The sequence below is a fragment of the Manis pentadactyla genome, chromosome 3, assembly GCF_030020395.1.
Source record: "Manis pentadactyla isolate mManPen7 chromosome 3, mManPen7.hap1, whole genome shotgun sequence".
Classification (NCBI taxonomy): Eukaryota; Metazoa; Chordata; class Mammalia; order Pholidota; family Manidae; genus Manis; species Manis pentadactyla.
The window spans coordinates 77,287,079-77,306,318 of record NC_080021.1 but is presented as its reverse complement, the minus strand read 5'-3'; the positions used below and the strand labels follow the sequence as shown (position 1 = coordinate 77,306,318).

Below are 19,240 nucleotides of genomic sequence, written 5' to 3'. Positions count from 1 at the left end.
GCACAGAAAGGTTATGTAAATTGCTCAAAGCCCCACATTGGTAAGTGGTAGAGGCAAGAGTGGACTCGAAGCAGTCTGGCTCAAAGATGTTTTTTCATCACAATGGCATAGAAGGACACTCAATAAAAGGTGAAGACTTCTTTGATGAACAGCAGGCTTATTGTAGTCTTTTTTGTTTGTTTGACAGATGTGAAGAAGATTAAGGAATAAAGTATAAAGAACTATTTGGGATAATCTCTCTTATGCATTTCAAATTCTCCAAAAGAGTCATGCAAGCTTGCTTTTCCCATTTTTTAAAATTTACTCTTAAATAATGCTTCCTACATGTCACCCACTGGTCTAAGAAATTCTTAAATATTCATAAGGACTATGATTATCCTTGCTTTTCAGATAAGGAAGTTGAGGTATTTATTGTCTGAGCCCTTGGGCAAGTCACTTACCCACTCTCAACCTCCTCCTTCCAGTTGTAAAACTGGGATGATACTCAATCGGATATTGATTTCTAATGCTGGACTAAATTTTCTATGTCTAATTTATTAGAAGATGCTTAAAATCACTAAAACTATATCACCTATGCTTGTCAGTGGGGATGAAAAACAGAAGTAAATACAAGAAAATGTATTTTAAAAACAAAATCTCAGAAAAGATTGTATAATTTTTATAGAATAGTGACATTTATAACATATAATACAGATATATGCAACATTGTAATAACCTCTAAAATATATATAATACCTACATGATGAGTGAAATATTTTCACCTCTTTTATCCATTCAAAATGTAAAATCTCACATGTGACAATCACTAACCCAAGGACAAGAGCCCCATACGAACAGCAAAAATTTCACCTTAGCTTCTGGAAAGTCCCACGAGGGGCTGGTCCTATACATGAATCTGCCCAGGGGGGTTTATTCTCATAGGATTTTCCAATTCACACCAAGTTTATTCTTTTGAATCTACAAGGGTTAGCTTTTATTAGTCATTCCCATGCTGTAGATGACCTTGAAAGAAGAACTCAGAAAGAGCACTGTAATTTCTAGGTGGGCAGGTTTTCCATCTTGATTTCTGTAGCCATTCTTTCTTTGTCTCTATAAGCACGGATGACCTGAATTGTGCACTATTAATAAATGTATTTCAACAATTGGCACACCAATCAATAGTTTGGTTGTTAAATATCACATTAGGCATGAACAAAATGGCTAGGAAAGAGTTTTACAAAGGATAGACAGTTTTACAAAGAAGTGTGGCCATGTCTTAACAATGGTCACACTATAGTCCTACAGTTCCTTTTGAAGAAAGTAATCCTTTAGTGCCTTTTAAAGGTAAAACCTGGCAATAGGAAGGCTTGTTCATTTTTAGATCCATATTTATTTGGATATGATGTGAAAACACCTCAGAAGCCCATCTTTCTGTTCTCACTGTCACCCCTGGGCTAGGTTGTGACAACAGGCCCCTCAGACTTTCCACACTCCAGTTTCCTATGACTGCTATCCATCCAGGGAGATGCCAGAGGATTTTCCTGCAACACTGCTTTTATAATGCTTTTGCCTTGAGTGAAAACAGCCAGTGGTTTCTTAGAATCCATCATATCAAGCCCATAGTCCTTTGATTGGTTTTTGAAACTTTCAGTCAAATCTACCAAATTAAAATATCCAACCTGCTTTTCAAATGCTCTCCACTATGCTTTTTCTTTCCCCTCTATTTGTCTAAAGCAAAACAGTCTTTCCAGCCCTGACTGCAGTCCTACCTTTTCCACTAAGTTTTATAAGCTATCTCTGTAATGTCTTCCAATTAGGAACTCCTCCTGGGTACATGGCCAGTGCAACTGAGGTTAGCCCTTCTCTTGGTCACTCACTCCAATTTTTGCACACATTCTTACGTTTTTTCTGTAGTTTATAAGCTCCCGAAGGACAGTGACCATGTCTTATCAATCATTTGAGCCTTTTTAAACGTTTAGACTGCAGTAAGCATTTAATATATACATGCTGATGATTGGCATTCTAGGCACTTAAGAGCTCAAAATAAGAATTTAAGAAGCTTCTTATTTCTCAAAGGAATTAGTGGACTCCAATAAAATTGCCACTTCCAACCTTATTAGATTTCTATTGTAACCTTATAGTATATCAAACTCTGGCTCCTGGAATCCAGCCAAAGATCCAATGGGATTCTTAAAACAAATCTAATCTTCAAATTGACTTTCTCCAAGACCACACTGGCTTAAGAAAATGGGTTGCAAATAGATTAAATGTGGCTTCTTTAAATATGAAGTAATTAAAATGTAATTAAGTAAAAATTAGTCCTTCCATCACACTAGCCACATTTAAAATTCTCAACAGCCACTGACTACTGCTATTGGGTAGTACAGATAATAATAGAAAAGCCGTCACCTACTGGACAGTGCTGAGGCCTATCCAAAGCCGTCACCTACTGGACAGTGCCGAGGTCTATCCAAAGCCTCACCAAGACTAAGCTCACTTGTTGGAGTAGCTTTTTACTTACAGCATAAAATGTTAGGACCAGTGCTGTCAGTAGGCAAAGTAAATATCCAGCTCAGAATGTGGTTTGGGGGGTATCAAGGCTCCCTGCTCTATGAAAATCCTGCTAGACTCACCTTGCCAAGAACTAGAATGGCAAATTAGAGCTCTATTCCCTTAGTGTAGACAAACATGGCCCCTCTGCCTTATAAAAGTTCCAAGGGAAAATGCCATGTTGAAGGGAAATACCTAAGTCCAGTTTTGGACAGTGGGTTGTGCAGAAGAGCATAAAGAAATTGGGATGAGCAGAAGCTCCTGGTAGGGAAGGAGGAAAGTGGGGGAAGGGCTGAGAAAGTAGTCATGCTGCACGAATGTGACTAGGCTCAGTCCTGAACATGCCATTTGAGGTTGGAGTGACTCCCATGGATGGCAAATCTGGGAAAATCCTAGATGTGTATGTATTTAAGTTGTATAAGCATCTCTTAAAGAGTGAATGGTGTATTTAAAGGATTCTAGAAATGCTAAGAAAGCAAGTTATATAAAGGAAAAAGGGTTTTGAGACTTACACTATACAATTCAATATCTTATTAACCCTCCTAAGGCTCAACTCCACTCACACTATGAGGTAACACAAAAGACAAAACTGTTTTTTTCTGCACTGTATGTATGCCATCTTCCTTTCTTTCCTAGATAATGTGGGTGCTTATAACGCATGACCCAGATGCCTTATTGACTCATGAACTGCGTCTGAAGGCTTAGCCACGAAGATAACTTTTTAAGGTGACTGCTTTGAAGTACAGCATTATGCAGATTTACAATTTTAGCATGTTTCTTTAAAAAAATCCATTTTCTATTTCACAAAGTCATCGTTGATACTTTTAGCATAAATCTATTCAGGTTGAACATAATCTAAAAAACCAGGGCAACAGCATAGACTTTTCTGCCCCTGCTAGTGATGTGAATGAGTACTCGCCTCTTGGCCACCAAAGCTAGCCGCCAGTTCTCAGGAGACTGTACTTTATCATGGCATTAGGCTCTGGGATTCATTTCCCCAAAACTACTATGGGATTTCTCTCAATTCTCTTTTCTCCGCCCTTTAAGTTCATGATTAACAGAAAACCCTGCTTGTGAAGTCACTCAAGTTAGAGATACATCCCCAAGTAATAATGGTAATATGAAATGCTTTCCTATCAGAAATAACATGTCAGCAAGTTAATCAGTTTGTTCATTGTGAACATGACAGTACAGTTCAGTGACTTACGAAAATGCAATACAGTTGGTTGGACTGTTAAGTGATTGAACAATGGAAACTTGAGTGCTAATTAAAAGTCACTTTTAACCTGGAAGAGAGTTTTATGACATGGCTAAAGCTGGTCATATGCTACTGAAAATATTTTCCATTATTTGAGGTATTGACAGAAAAATTAAGTTTTTAAATGACATAAAAATCAGGAGATATTTTATGATAAGTTAGTGTTTCTTAAGATGGGATGCTTGTTAAAAGTACAGATCCCTCAACTCCTGGGAGGGGGTAGGGAATTTAATTTTTACTAGTTTTCTGGGTGATATACATTCCCACAGAATTTGAGAAGTGTAGAACATTAGAAGATTCAGTGTCACAACACTCCTAACAGACTGAAATGCTTTAATGGAGATCTATTTTAATCAACAGAATTATACCTCCAAAGCAAAAATTAAAATTGTTTTCTTGCTTTTCTTTTATGTAAACTTGTGGACTTTGAGAGTGGAGAAACCAAGTTTAATAGCCATTCTTGTTCAGAACATGGGGCGGCCTTACTTGTGATGAGGAATTCTGAACTGAATGAGGGCTTGGCACTCTTTAAAGTAACTTGCTGTCTGAAATCTAGTAAAACTCTTCGATTTTATGAAAGGACATTCAGTGACAAATAATATTTAGTCCTTGGGTTAGAAATAGGAGTGATTAAACATGTAATTAATTGATTTTGCCTTGACTTAGATATAAAATGGAAAATTGCTTTAGGATTTTACAGGACTTATGGAGAATATTTTCCAGAGCTAAAAATGTATTACTAGTTTCAGAACGCCATGTTACTACAATGCAAAGCCTTCCACAAATCGGTGAGCAAGTTCTTACCACAGAAATGGAGTTGGTAAGCAGTGTGCCGTCCTGTCCCAGCAGATTGGAGACGGTGATTTCAGGTAGGTCCATGTTTTGCGGATGAAATGGCAGCAGGCCATTATGGTTCATTGGGTGACACAAAGAGTGGTAGCCAGTGTCAACTTCATTCACATGCACCAGTGGATGGTCGGGGAGGGAAGGAGGAGTGATAGGTGGGATGTTAAAGTCTTCACTCTCCAGGCTTGGACCAGGGTAGGACTGAAAGACAACAGTGATATTGTTGCAAATTATCATCCCCTTCTTCAGCATTGTGCACAAACACACATGACCCCTGCAGATGTCATTACAAGCAGCATTATGGACTTGGCAAAGACATTTCAAACACTCAGCTTATCCTGCCGCAATTTCACTATTATGCATTGAAGAAAATTGCCTCAAAGGCATAGCCCCTTCTCATATAAAGAGTACTTCCATTAGGCAGTTTTATTTTTCCAAGAAGCTGAACTCATACAGATTTCAAAGGTCCCATTAAAATTTTCCAGGGTTTTAATCTAGCTGAATACCTTTTTCATGGGAATTGTGGGGAAGGAAGGCAATTTACAAAATTAATGCTTAATCAAACATATTTCATAGGGCTCCCTACTGCTCAGATCATGAGATGTAATAAAATGAATTCCAGAAGTTTTGGGGCAATTGCTTTTGGGTTTTGAAAAACTACATGCTCCCGAGTGACAGAAGTAAAATTATTAGTAAAGAAGTAATTTTAAGCATGTTGCGTAAGCATGGTTGCATAGAAAGTTCAATATATGAAAGAGAGCCATTAAAAGCTATTTTTTTACCACAAAGATATCATCAGAATAAAAATGAAAATTGCTTTCTTGATTTCTGGCTATTCACATTGATTTGATTTTCCCCTAAAAACTGGTAAATAATATTGTAGTCATTAAATTCAGTTAGGTCAATTTTGAAAGGCAAAATAACACTAAAATTATTACAATGCTACTTTAGGAATAAAAGTCAATCAGTAAAATAAATAATAACTTGTGTTTTGTTTTTTTTCTTGTAAAAAGTAACCTTAGATGAAAGAGGAAGGGAGGAAGCAAGGAAGGAAGGGAAGATTATATGAAGACACATTAGAAACAGAATGTGGTCAATATTAAAAATACAAGGAGGAACTGAATAATAAAACATTACTACCAATTAGTGTCAAGGCAGAGGTATTCAGCAGTGCCCTATAGACCAGGTGTTGTAATATGCAGGAAACTATTTAGATCCAGATAATTCTTGCTAGCCTATCTTTCAAATTAGGTGAGTCTTCAGTGTTTGAGTGCAAGGGTAAGAAGGACTTGCTTGTCTAACAGCATGAACATGCTGAAGTGTGCAAGGTTTGAAATGAGCAGGCAGAGGGTTGGAGCCAAAGAAAGTAGAGTAACGTATTCTGGGTGTTCAGCCAATAAGCTTCATGCTCCTACGTCCAAGCGCCTGGGGTTATTTTTTCCAGATGGCATCTGTTTGTCTAAGAGAAAGAAAATCTTCAAGTTGCACTTGCTAAATGTTGACAAGTTTTGCTATATTTGTTTAGGTGCTGTCAGGAGACATGATGAAATGAAGAGCTACTCGGAACATCTGTAACTGAGACCTGGTCATGCAGCAGCACATGTAGGCTAGAGATGGGAGTATATGAAGGTAAGATTCATCTCTGCAGATAATTTTCTTAAATATCTAAAGCTCTGCAAAAAAAAAAAAATCACCAACCCTAAAAGTTTGATCATCAGTTACCAAATTTTCCTTTTTACAGTAGATATGCCTTGTCTGAAAAATATGTTAGTGTTCAGTGTCAAGATTAAAAGTCTGATGAAATTTTCACTTGCCTGATATATTTTAGACCATTCTTCTGAGGATCTAACTATTGGTTTCTGGTATAAGTATTAATATAAAAAGAAGCATAAAAGATGTGAAATGGAGAGGTGGGAGCGAGAGGAAGCCCATTTATTAATACTGACTTCATCTAAAGTTCTGTATTGTGTCCTTTGACTATGTTGTCTTCATTTAATCCTTCCAATAATCCTTTGTGTAGCTATTATTGCCCTGTTTTCCTGAACAGAAAATTGGGACTCAGAAATTAAATAAGTTTCATTTAGCTGCTAAATAATCAACTCAGTACATATGAGGGATGATATATAAAGGAGGAAGGCATTTTTATTGCACGATACTTACATAAGTAGTGTACTTGTTACTATTTTATTAGGTTGTATGATACAATATTGCCAATACCCATCTATTTCTGATCAATAAAAATCTCATAATTTAAGAATTAATATTAACATTACTATCTTTTCTCCTTCTAAATTCCATCCCAAAGTCCATTCCACTAAAATCAAGTATTTGCTTTATATGAGCACAAGAATTCATAATTCTTTTTTCAACATTTCAAAGGTTGAACTTGTTTATACATATCTTTTAAGAAGTTAATTAGTGCCTGTTTGTGATTTTCCTGAGTAAGGTACAATTAGTGCCAGCGATAGAGGAGAAAGATGTTTTTAATTTTCAAAATGCCATTAAACCTCTGAAAATACTCAGGGATGTTTTGTATACCATAACTTTACATTCTAGAGTTTCCTCAGTAGTTAAATCAATTTGTGGCATTTTAAAGGGAGGTTTAATTGGTATCACTTTACATTCAGTGGTAACAACTGTATGCAATTCAACTACATGGTTTATTTTCATGTTATTGCACATTAACGTTATTTAATCTTTGCATTTATATACCAAAACCACAGAGTCCACAGCTTAACCAGTAATGGGTAGTTATGTAGATCAAGAATTTTAGCAACAAAAGGTTACTTAGTAGTTTCTGTCCTTCACATCTGAAGTCATGATATGGTTATTTGCCATGAGCCTATTACATAGTGTAATTGATGCCATATAAAAGTATCACAGTAATTGTATAAATGTCAAAATGTCACAGAACTTACAAAACTTCAATGCCAGACTAATTACTAATTTTTTTAAGTGTGGAAATGAATTAGCTAATTTCTCAACATTGATTTTTATGACATGACATCTTTATTTTGGTTTTTTAAAACCCAAGAACAACTCAATAGTAAGTTATATATTAGAGACAATTTGCAGTTTTTTGGGGAGGGATGTATTACACTAGGACATGATTCACTATTTTCCCTTATTCCCCATGAAGCTGCCTGGTTAGAATCCGTGTTCAATGTTTGTTGAATGAATTCAATGAATCACCAAAAGAATGCATTAATGAGTAAATGGGTGCTAAAATGACTCTGAAGGCTCATGAGGTTTGCAAATATACCGTTGTTATTCCATGGGCTTGAATAGATATCCTGCATCCCCAAGACTTTGCACTGGCCAGCTGACAGCATGGCATGTAACATTAGTCTCTCAGCATGTCAGGAAGCCAAAAATATCCTGTTAGAGATGTAAAGGATTAAGCACCTGAGAAAGACTGGAGCAGGGTAATTTGGTAACCCTCTCTGGCTGCTAAATCTGTCCCCCTTGTAGAGACTTGCATTTATCACCCCTAGTGACACAGAGGCTCCAGAGGATTTGTAAGGGTGAGTTTGCAGCCCCTTGGATCTCAGAAGTTTATGGATCCTAACCCCACATCAGCTAAGGACCAGGCGGATGCCTTAGTTTCACATGAGGATGCTTTGGGGACAGCAGGTCTGTGGCCTCATGCCTGACCGGCAGTAAGGGCCTTATTAGGCAAGTGGGCATAGAAGGTATGACAGAGTGCTTTGATCACAGAAACAGAGACATGGGTGATGAGAACATGGCTAAGTAATCAGAGAAGGCTTCTGTTAAGGCCATCCCTGGGTGACACAGTAGGTCTGCTACAGTTGTCTACTGGTTCAGTGTCCTTATCTGACTTGTGCTTACTTTCCTCCTTCAAGTGTCAGTGAAGCCAGGAGTTTAAAGGATCTTTCATTCTCTTGCTCTCTTGGGACCAAAGAGCATTTGGTCTTTCCCAAGACCCTTGCATATCCCCATAAGACATGGGTTTACATTTTTGTTTTTGTTTTTTTTAGCCTGAGTTAGAGATGGTCAAGGAGTAATCCCATGATTTATGGGGCAGGATTCCAGTGTAGAATTCTGGACAAAAATAGGTACGGACTTTCCAGGTGGTATAATCTTCCTTATTACCCTTTAGAGTGCCTACGACCCCCCTAGCCTAGAGATCAGAATCTAGCCTAGAGATAAGTCTGAGCCATCCAGCATCCCTCCACCCCAAGGAATGAGAAAGGGCGATGGTGACCACCTACACAAATGGAGAGAAAGTACTTAGGGACAGTGGTATGAAATTCAAGTCAATAGTTGTGATTTTATTGTGGATCTGTACCAAGTTAATGAAAGGTAAACTGGAAACAAAGAAGCATGCCAAGTAATTTGCTCTCTAAATCACAGTCGGTCTGCATGATCTAAATGATTCAAAGAACTCAAAATTACATTATTGCTACTTGTCCAGATTCTCCCTGATCTTCAGCTACTCACTGGTCCCAGACACAAGAGAGTTTCATCTCATCATATTGCTGGTGCTGGGATATGCCATAGGACAGCTCTGCCCTAGAGTGAGAAGCTCTGTGCATCTCTGTGTGTCCAGGGAGCAGATACCATGAGTCATGGAGTGTGGGTTAGACTTGGCTGTGCATTTATGCGGCTTGGCAAATTCTGGAATGTATATGAACTTTTCAAGGCCGCAAGGGAATTGTAGGAAGCAGTGAAGTAGTAATTTCAAAATATCATCCTCAAGAGAATATTTTTACAATTCTAAATAATAGATTTAGTGACTATTTCAAGTCATTTTCTTAAAACCTTACCATTGGTATTTGCATTTATAGTTTATAAAGTGTTATATCTTTGTTTGGTGAGGAGGAGGTAAGTTTCAGACTGGCTGAGTGTCCTCATAATGATTCTTTCAATGACAGGTAAGAAGGGCCAAGTGCGTGTTGGAAAGAATCGAGGCTCTGGAATCCAGTAGATGGGGATTGTATTCAGGTTCTTTGAAGCATTTATGGTGTGGGTTCTGGGGCAAGTGTCTTACTCCTTGTGAGCCTCAGTTTCGAAACCTGCTTCATGAGGTTCCTATGTGCATTGAAAACAAAAATATAAGATAGGTAAAAAGCCTGAAAATATCTGTGTGCCACACAGAAAGTTCTTGCTAAATGGCAGCTTTAGCATAGCTATGGTTATTGTTAAATAGGTTTATATATGCCATGGGTTGGGCCATGCCCAAGAAAACAAGTAGAGACAGTATTGGAGAGAATTTAGATATCATTATAAAGGAATTGCAGTATATTTGCCATTGATCAGACCTCATACTGAAGCAAGGTGTGGCCCTATTTATACATAATGTGATTGGATTGTTCCCCAGAAATAGTTGAGATCAGGTCTCACATCTGCTGGAAGCCCTGCACCCCAGGCTGTTCTTGACAGTTTCATTCCTACTGACCTAGGTAAAAGGTGAATGAATTTGTGAACCAGAATTTCAGTGTCTAAGTTTGCAACAAAGGCCATACTTTTAAACATACTGTTTTGGGTTGGTGGAAAGGTTATCTCCCCGGGATTCTTGGTAGGGAAGTCATATTGTTAAATCAGATGGATCCTTCCTGAAGACTAGAATCGAGAGCATGGATTAGGAAAGTAACAGAGGATCCTTCTGATCTGTTTGGACACTTCCAGCCATCTGACTAAGGCTGCTCTCCCGACTCATGTCCAACCTCCCCCAGCCAGGACCCCCCACTTCTGTGACAAGCAAAGGCTGCTTCTCACCTGGCTTCTGGAAGACCTCATCCCCCCAACCCCATCTCATTACAAACTCACATTCCTGTTTAATCATATTGCTTTACATATTCCATGACCCGGGTACCCTGTTTACATTCTATTCTCCTGCAATCCACCTTTCCTTTGGCGGCAGCCTGTTACTGTTTAGTTCTTGCTCTACATTATTACATTCTGGAAGTGGGATGTTAATTAGGCTGATTCTTCTTTTGACTGCAGAGGTTTACTATATGCTGACTGGGAACGAATAATGGGAAATCTCTTCTAGACCTTACCTTTTTTTCTCTTTCTAAACTCAAGTTTTTCCACCAGAGGAGCCTTGTATTTGTGGGTCTCTGTCCACATATTGGAATCATTATACAGAGCACTCAGTCTTTGGTGACAAGAAGTCCCATAACTCGGAAGAATTCAAAAGATATCATCTTGTACATATCTTTAAATTATGTGATGGCTCTATGCAGCCATGCGTACACTAAAAATATGGCTATGGTTATAACAGTGTAAAATATGTTTCTCATATAGATCTTTATTTGAAAGATAAATAAATAGCACTGCCATCAAATGTATATGCAATACCTTAATTTTTAATCTGTAACATAATTCTTTAAAGTTAAGGAGAGGATACCAATGTTTAAACATGTTTCATCTTCTATTACTGAAAATTCTTGTTGCATGATTCAAATAACTGAATGGAAAACAAAGTAATCTTAGGAGTTCACTAGGAAATTAATAAACTTTCTCTGTATGTTTTCAGAAGTTAAGATATTGTATGTAATAGTGATTTCTCTTGAAAGACTTTAAACAGAATCAACATTATCTTCAATTTCTTTTGAGAAGACCTTCAGAAGTATGTATTTTTCAGATTCTTTTGTCTCTGCCTGAACAAGGGTTGAAAGCTTGAGACTATAATGTATTACTGTGGAAAGCTTCGGTCTATTACATAAATCATCTTAACACTCAGCAAGAATTGTCCAACAGTGCCATTGATGTGCTCAAGCCAATGATCCTGCAATTTTTTTGTCTTTCTTCTCATGTTAGACAATAGCAATAAATCATCTTCACTTAAAAACACACAATGTACTAATTTTTCAAGCAACAGTTATCAAAATGTAATTTTTTGGTAGAAAGTACAACATTAATTTTATTTGTGCTCATTAATTTTTGTAACCTGTGTTAAGTAAAAGGCAATGAACACCTCATTCGCCTCAGCAGCATTTGTTGCATACCTACTATGGGTAAGGCATCCTGCAAAGTGTGATACGAAGAACTATAAGATGCATTTTGTTGTAAGGGAAGTGAATTAGGAGATGTAAGAACTTAGGTCCCCAATAAAAAGCCTATTGGAAAGTGACAAGCTAAGTGATATCAGAGTGGAAGCGGAAGAGGAATTACTCAAAGCAGGAATGGTAAAGGGATGGCTGTAAGCAGATTTAGCACCATAACCAGGCCTGAAGATCACTCTTCTGCTGAGGTGCAGTGAGTGATGAGGAAGCACCACAGAACCGACAGGGAGAATCAGGACCAGGCGGGCGAGGAGGTCAACAGCAAGGTCAGGTCTTCCATTTCTAAGAGAACTTCAAGGGCAAGATTTGTCCCACCAATCACAACAAATCCTGGGGTACTGGACACATGCAAGCCTCTGTTGGGACTGGGTTTTGCTGAATCATGGTTTTTCATAATTGAAAAAACCAGTGTGCAGAGCCTGAATGAGACCAGAAAACAGGGTGGATTTGAGGCAGCCGCAGAGAATGTCTGACACTGGGTAAACTTGATCCCACTAATGTGCTAAAGCTGTGAGGATTCAGAGGTACCCAGGGCAGTGACCCAATCCCTCAGATCAGAGGTGGGTGGGACAGGGCAGTCCAACACTCCTCTGTGAATTGTGGCTGGTGCTCAGGCTTCCAGAAAAGTCCTTAGCATTTAAATGTAGGTGTTTATCATAATTTATTAGTGATCCTGAAATGCGGAAGAGATTTGTTTCTTCTCAGTATTATTTGAGGGCCTTCATGAGTCTCCAAGCTGTATTTTTAGGTGACATTTTAAAACCAGGTGCTGCATGCACTTGTCAGAAGGGCCTCCTCTTTGGCTAAAAAAAAAACTAAGCTTCTGGGAAACAAACAGTGTACTCCCCCCACAACCCACAACCCCCAGGCAGATGGTTAGGGAGAGCAGGCTGAAGTGGGGGAGCTACTGCCGAAACCCTCCGAGGGCTCAAGGATATTCTTCTGGCAATAGTCACCATCATTCCATAGTCAGTGTTTAAAGGGGATAATTAAAACATTAAAATTTAATGCTTTAGCATACAATTTTATGTCAGAATGCAATCTATATTTTTTTTTAGTTCTCCAGATGTTTTCAGTTCTCACATTCAGTTCATATATTCTGACTCACACTATTAAAACATGGGCACTTCCCAAGATTCTTTTTAGTCCATATTTGTTATTTTGTTTTGGGTTTTTTTATGCTTTTAATAACAAAAGTCAGGTCATAGAACTTTAACTTCGGAGTTAGATATGCTACATGCAAATGTCAGTTCCTCTCAGTAGATGTAGTTACTTTATTCCTCAAGCCTCAGTTACAAATGTGTAAAATAGGGATGACAACAGTATTCAGTTCATTAAGGGCATATCAGGATTAAATGAGAATGTAAATAATTTGAGCAATATCCTGGATCATAAGAGAGATCAATGTTAGCTACAATATTGTTGTTATTATTATTATTATACCCTCATATAATTAATCTGACCACTCAAAATGAATTGTGAGTAATTTTCCATTCAGATAAATATCATCTTCATTATGGCTTAAATGGCTGCATATTATGTTGTTTGCATATCCTATACTTTATTCCATCAGTTCCCTATTAACAAACATCTAGGGTATTTCTGATTTTTCTCTGTTATGAACCACACTGTGATAAATAACTTTATCCACTTTTTTCCCTTAGGATAATGTTCTACAGTTCTATATTTATGCTCATAATGTTCACTCAAGGGAAGACCTCAGAGACTATCCCCCCAATTTGCAGATGAAGAAAATGAGGCCCAAAGAAATTAAATTATTTTCTTGTATATAGAGAACTAATTGGGCAGAGAGGAAACCCATAGTATCATTATATAGAATTTTTTTTTGCACTTAATAATGAATAAAATGCACTGAGTTTTAATATACTATTTTAAAACATTAATATCATTTGAGCTCTAAATTTTCCGTTTTAAAAAACCTGTGTTAAATTGATTTCTGCTTATGGTCAGTTTCTATTTGCTAAATCATATGCAGGCAGCCAGCTGGAGTTGAGTGTTCAACGTTAGCCTATTTTTACATGTACAAGTAAACTTAAAAATATATGCCATATGTGTTTATGGCCATGCTTTTCATTTTTGCCTGTTGCACAGAAATCAGTAAATGTTTGGTATGTAAACTCACATTCTTCGTAAAGAAGCCAGATTAGCAGAGGAGCAGAGTAAACAGATGGCTCCTCCCTCAATCAAGGAGGCCAGAGAAGGAAAGGGAGGCTCCTGTTTCTCCTTGTCACACTCTGAGATGCGATTCCCCCCTTTAGATCTTTCACCAGGAACAACTGTAAGGGGGTCCTTAGATGTGTGAGGATCATCTCACTTCCTTAAGACTTTACTACAAAGAAGGCTTACACTGATATGGAGCTGAAGATAGGGACACAGAGGAAAAGATAAAAGATGAACAATTGGAGACAATTTCCTTGGTTTAATGAAGATAAAACCCCTCAGCCTTCAGTTACCCAGAAGTGGGATCCCTGGCCGGGGAAGGGGAGATGTCTTCTTTGGAAAGACCTCCTGTACTTTGTTTACCTTCTGGAGGAGAAAAGGGAAAATGCCTAGGGTGGGACACGAGTCCCCAACCTGGACACAAAAAGTAGTGAGAATACAATGGAAAGGGGATGGTAGTGGTGGCAAAGGCTTGGAAAAGGGTGAAACAAGGATGGATGGAATCACCGGTCTGGCAAGAAGTGGCCAGGAGAGCAATGAACACCTCCCCTCTGCACAGCTTTCACGGTTGTGGGAACAAATATGAAATGTGAAATTGAATATGAAATTGCTGCTTTTTTAGGTAAAAGATGGTCAAATATTTGCAATTTCACTTGGTTTTTTGGAGTATTCCCACATGACATGGTGCAGTTATCTCCATACTAACAAGGACCGATGTTAGCACTTCAGCATTGCGACCTTAACATCCTAAAATAGAATAAAGCCTGGGTGACCGAGGAGGGAGGCTGACTTGGGCATCCTTCTCAGGCTAGAGTCTTAGCTCTGGTACTTCCTCTCTATCTTTGGCCATTCGCACTACCTCTCTCCTCCTTGTTGTAAGGATTAAATGAGATAAGCATGCAACACCTTTGCTTGGTTCCTTGCCAGATAGAGGTAGCTGCCAATGACAGCTATTATAATTATGGATCTAAATTCATTCACTGCCCTGGGGTAGGGGAGGATTGACCTAACGTCCAGCAGCACAAAGTTTCCTCCAGAAACCCACCATCTTCTGGACAAGCAAGAAGTTTAACTGAAGTCAGAGTATAAGAGAGAAACAGCTTGGTACTCACAGTACCATACCGAGAAGTCCAGGCTTCCTCTAAAGCAGCACCTATGTAGGGCTGCTGGTCCTGTCCTGCCCCTACAATCCTATCACCTGGCCCCAGCCCCTATGCCTCCAAGGTCGCTGTGCTTCATGCATTCAGAAAATACAACTCCCGGCCAACTCAGCTCTTCTTGAAAGAGGCCTTCCTCGTGAAATGCTAGGATGCCCAGCTGCATATGGAAGCCTTCATTAGTGATCTCAGAGCATCGGAGCCGCGAGTTTCACTCCAGGCCAATCCCTGATGCGAGGACTGAGAAGTCACTGGTTTGACTTTACTAGCAACAGACTCAATTATCATACTTGCTAAACAGCAAGGAATGTATGGAGAACATTTTCCAAGACAAGGACCAATTAATTTCAAACCACTAGGGTTATAGTTATACATTTGTATAACCAGACTGAAATAACACAGATCAGAAAAACACAGGAGAAAGGAAAAAAAAAATACAGGTATAGATAAAAATTAAACTGAAACCCTCTTTGTGTTTCTGGGAAGTCTAGCTAAGTCTGCTCCAAAACCGAGGAACTGAAACTGCAAAGGGAAACTTGACACTTTTTTAAAGGTGTTTGGGGTGGCAGATGAGGATATGAAGAAGGAGGTCTCAGAAGAGATCTGGGTGGGTGGAAAAAAAAAACTCAGCATTTCCTAGCCTCGGTGTTCTTACACTGAAAGCGGGCAAAATCACTCCTCTTTGACATACTGTCATATTTTAAAATTTTAGGGTTTGTTTAGAACAATCTTTAAGTGTCTTGGAAATGGAATTGGCATAGACAGATGATATCATTCAACATATTACTGTACTTAACTTGAAATATCGTACCTATTTTTCAGACATTCTTTAGTGACAGGTTTATTATAGTAAGTGCCAGAAAAAAAACCTAGCATGTTATATATTGCAAAATTTAACAGGAAAGGTCATTTAGTTTTTCATAATTGTTCATGTACTAAAGAAAAATGTCTGCAAAATATAATTCTGAACAAGCCAAAGGGCTGTTTTCAAAATGCATCAAATGCAACTGCATAACTGGTCAGGCTGTGCACTAAAGTCACAATACCTCTTCCCAGTGCCTAAATGTCTGGTGTCACTTGATGACTGCCCACTGAGAAAACCATCTTCCAAGTGGAGCTCAATGCTTTTTGAGAGTCTGTTTTTACCACCAATGCTGCTCCATTCAGACACTTTCGTAATTTTTACCATTGAAATGCATTTCCCTAATACTTGAAAAAACATACTATTAGACAATTATAATAAAATTCTCAAGCATAATCAGCATCCAAACATTCATTTTCTGAAATAAAAAATGAGCCTTATATTCATAAATCCCACAGCTTGGAAATGTATATGATACACAACATTTAACCTGTCAGCAGCCTCATTAGTGTCAATGAGTAGGAACTGGCAATCAGTGGATGGTGTGTTCTACATGTGTTTATATTTTAAAATGTTCCCAAAATAGCTCTGCTACATAATTTGATATAAAACACTGTCACTGGACAAATGAATTTCAGTTTAAATTTTATGGTCTACTGAAACATTTTTTGAGGAATTTCTATTTCTAAAGTAACTGATCATTTATAGCTAACAGAGGCAATACCCAGCCAAAAAAAATAATAATAAAGACCAGGTTGGTAAAAAAAACATCTAAAATTCAACCATATCAGTATCTAAGTGATCAAGAAAAAAATGCAGAAAGACGGTGTGCGTTTGACTATCAAGAGCCCTAAGATACATACTGTATGGCATCTGTATTCAGAATCCTTGCAGCTATTAAGACATTTTTATAAACTGTAAGAAAAATGTGAGCTATTTCAAGATATAATTCTGAAAAACAGACTTCCATGTAAGAAGCCAATTTAGGAAGAAAACAACATAAACAATAGTAACTTGTGTGCTCAAGTGAAGCATCTTTTTAATTTTGAGTAATGAAGATGTCAAGCCAAATGCTAGAGTAGTTTAACTTAATTAGGTGGCCTATTTTTCCAGGCATCCTTTCATTTCCCATTGAAAACTCAGCTTGTATGCAAGGCAACAAGAGCAATTTTGTCTGAAATGAATACCTCTGGGACTGCGTAGAGTAATCATTTGAACGTTACACTGAAGACTGGTTTGCGTAACTAGTTTGGGCTTGTTAAGATGCCAGACTTTGTTAGACTAACTGGATTATTCAAAGCATGGTAGCTTTGTCATTTTATTGGGTCAGTGGTCAAAAAGTCAGGTTGACTTTACTTCTGAAATTTCTGCCAAAAAGAACCAATCTAAAAGTAATTGGTTTAATTTATAGTTCAAATTTATGTCACAATGGGCATTTTATGGCCTATAATCAAATTTTTTTTTTCCAAAAATGCTCTTCAAAAATATTATATTTTTGAGGCCCTTCAGTCATACCTCATCTACACTTTAACTTAGAGAATTTTCTCCTTAGGAAAACATGTAATTAGAAATATAGGCATAGTTGATATGTTTGTAAATCTCAGAAGAGTAGAATTCTAATGGTAGATTTAAGAGAATACTTACAAAACGGAACTTGGGTATCTTACAGGTTCCACTGCCATCGTATTGCTTATGGCAAACAGCAAGATGACATTATTGTAAATGTAACTGCAGATTTTTATCTACTTTATTATCACATTAATTCTTTGTGTCTTGTACTTGAAATGATTCTCTATGGAGACAGCACTGCTGGTGCCTTTGTTAATGTGTCTTGGCGTCGACACCCAGGTGGATCATAGGAGCATGCTACAAGAATGGAATGGACAGGGCCAGACTTCCTAGATGTCCACAAGGCACAGTGGAAAATTGTTGCCAGGAGCAGACTCAAAGAATCAACATGATAAGAAAACGTGTACACAAACTATTTTAATTCATTTACTCATCTTTTAACAAATAATGTTGCATACTGATGTGTCAGACATCATTCTAGCTTCAGCAGATCCAAGAGAGAAACAGGAGTCTTACCTTTAAGAGCTCACAATCCAGTGAGTAAGACAAGGAAATAGGCACCAATTCTAGGATGCACATGCCTCAGAGGGGCAAGTCCTCTGACTAGACACTGGAGAGGTAAAGAGGTGTGTAAGTACATGGACAGGGAAGAAACACGGATCCTTGAGCAACAATGAGAGGAGAAATGGCGATGAGGAAATCAGACAGCTGATGAGAAATTCTGAAGCCTAGAACTCAGGCAGTGATTATGTAGAGGAAAAGAGGAGACAGACTGGAAATTGTGCAAAAAAATAGGATAAACACTAACTGGCATTAACTCAGGGTTCAGTGATAAGGGAGACTCTCCAAGTCCATGTTTTGGGTGACTGGGTAGGTGGTAGTAACACTTATGACAATGGGCAATATTGGAAAAAAAGGTGTTTAGGGAGTGAGGGAGTAGGTTGCAGGTGATGAATTTCAGTTTGATGAATTGATATGTTGAGTCTAAGCTGCTGTCAGGGACAGCTGCCCAGTGGAGTTAGAAATCAAACCTGAAACTCACATGAGAGAGCTGCCCTAGATTATAGATGCTCTTCAAGTTTTATATTTGAAATGTATGGTACAAAATGTATGTCAAATGCTTAGTTGTAAGAATCTAGGAAAAAATTATATTGCTCTATTTTATCATTGTTATTTTTTTAATCTTGAGCTTTGAGGGACCAGGTAAGAGACAGAATTCCAGTGGGGGACAAGGAAAGAAGCAGAGAGAAACCTGGTCACAACCTGAACATAAACCAAATTAGGATCTCGGGTCAGGACATTTAATGTCTAGGGTTTACTATTACACTCAGAATTAAAAACAAAGATTAGTTCATGCTTAAAGGGTAACTGTTCATGGGAAGAAGGAGGAGGAGAGAAGTAACAGGAAAGGAGGAAAGGAGTGGAGGCAGCAAGAGAGCAGGGATGGAAAGCACACAGATGGAAATCGGTTAGCGGAGTGAAGGCCAAGGTCAAGGAGGAAGCACTTTATTGAAAATGTGGTTCAATCAAATAACCAAACTTTCCATGACGTGATAACAGAAAAACCTTCTGATTCTCCCTACCAAGTGATTATTCCCTGTACAGAAAAGGCCAGGCCTTCTCAGCCTTCTTCATGCAGTACCCTGACTGAGGCACGCATGAGAGTTCCCACGGACACAACTGGTGAAACATGTTGCCAGTGTGGTGGAAAGCTCTGGATGAACACGCAGCCAAGGAAAATAAGAAGAGAGAATAAGAAAGAGTAATGGCACATATTCAGAACTAACACTAAATAAATAACCTTGGT

The 19,240-nt window shown here is 38.2% G+C and overlaps 1 protein-coding gene across 1 annotated transcript in view; it reads right to left on the bottom strand.

The window, feature by feature from the left end:
• Window positions 1-19,240, bottom strand: part of TOX (thymocyte selection associated high mobility group box) — a 286,688-nt gene that overhangs the window by 113,689 nt on the left and 153,759 nt on the right. The window contains exon 3 of the mRNA XM_036907552.2: window positions 4,592-4,834. Within this exon, the coding sequence (XP_036763447.1) occupies window positions 4,592-4,834 (243 nt within the window). The remainder of the gene's footprint in view (window positions 1-4,591; window positions 4,835-19,240) is intronic.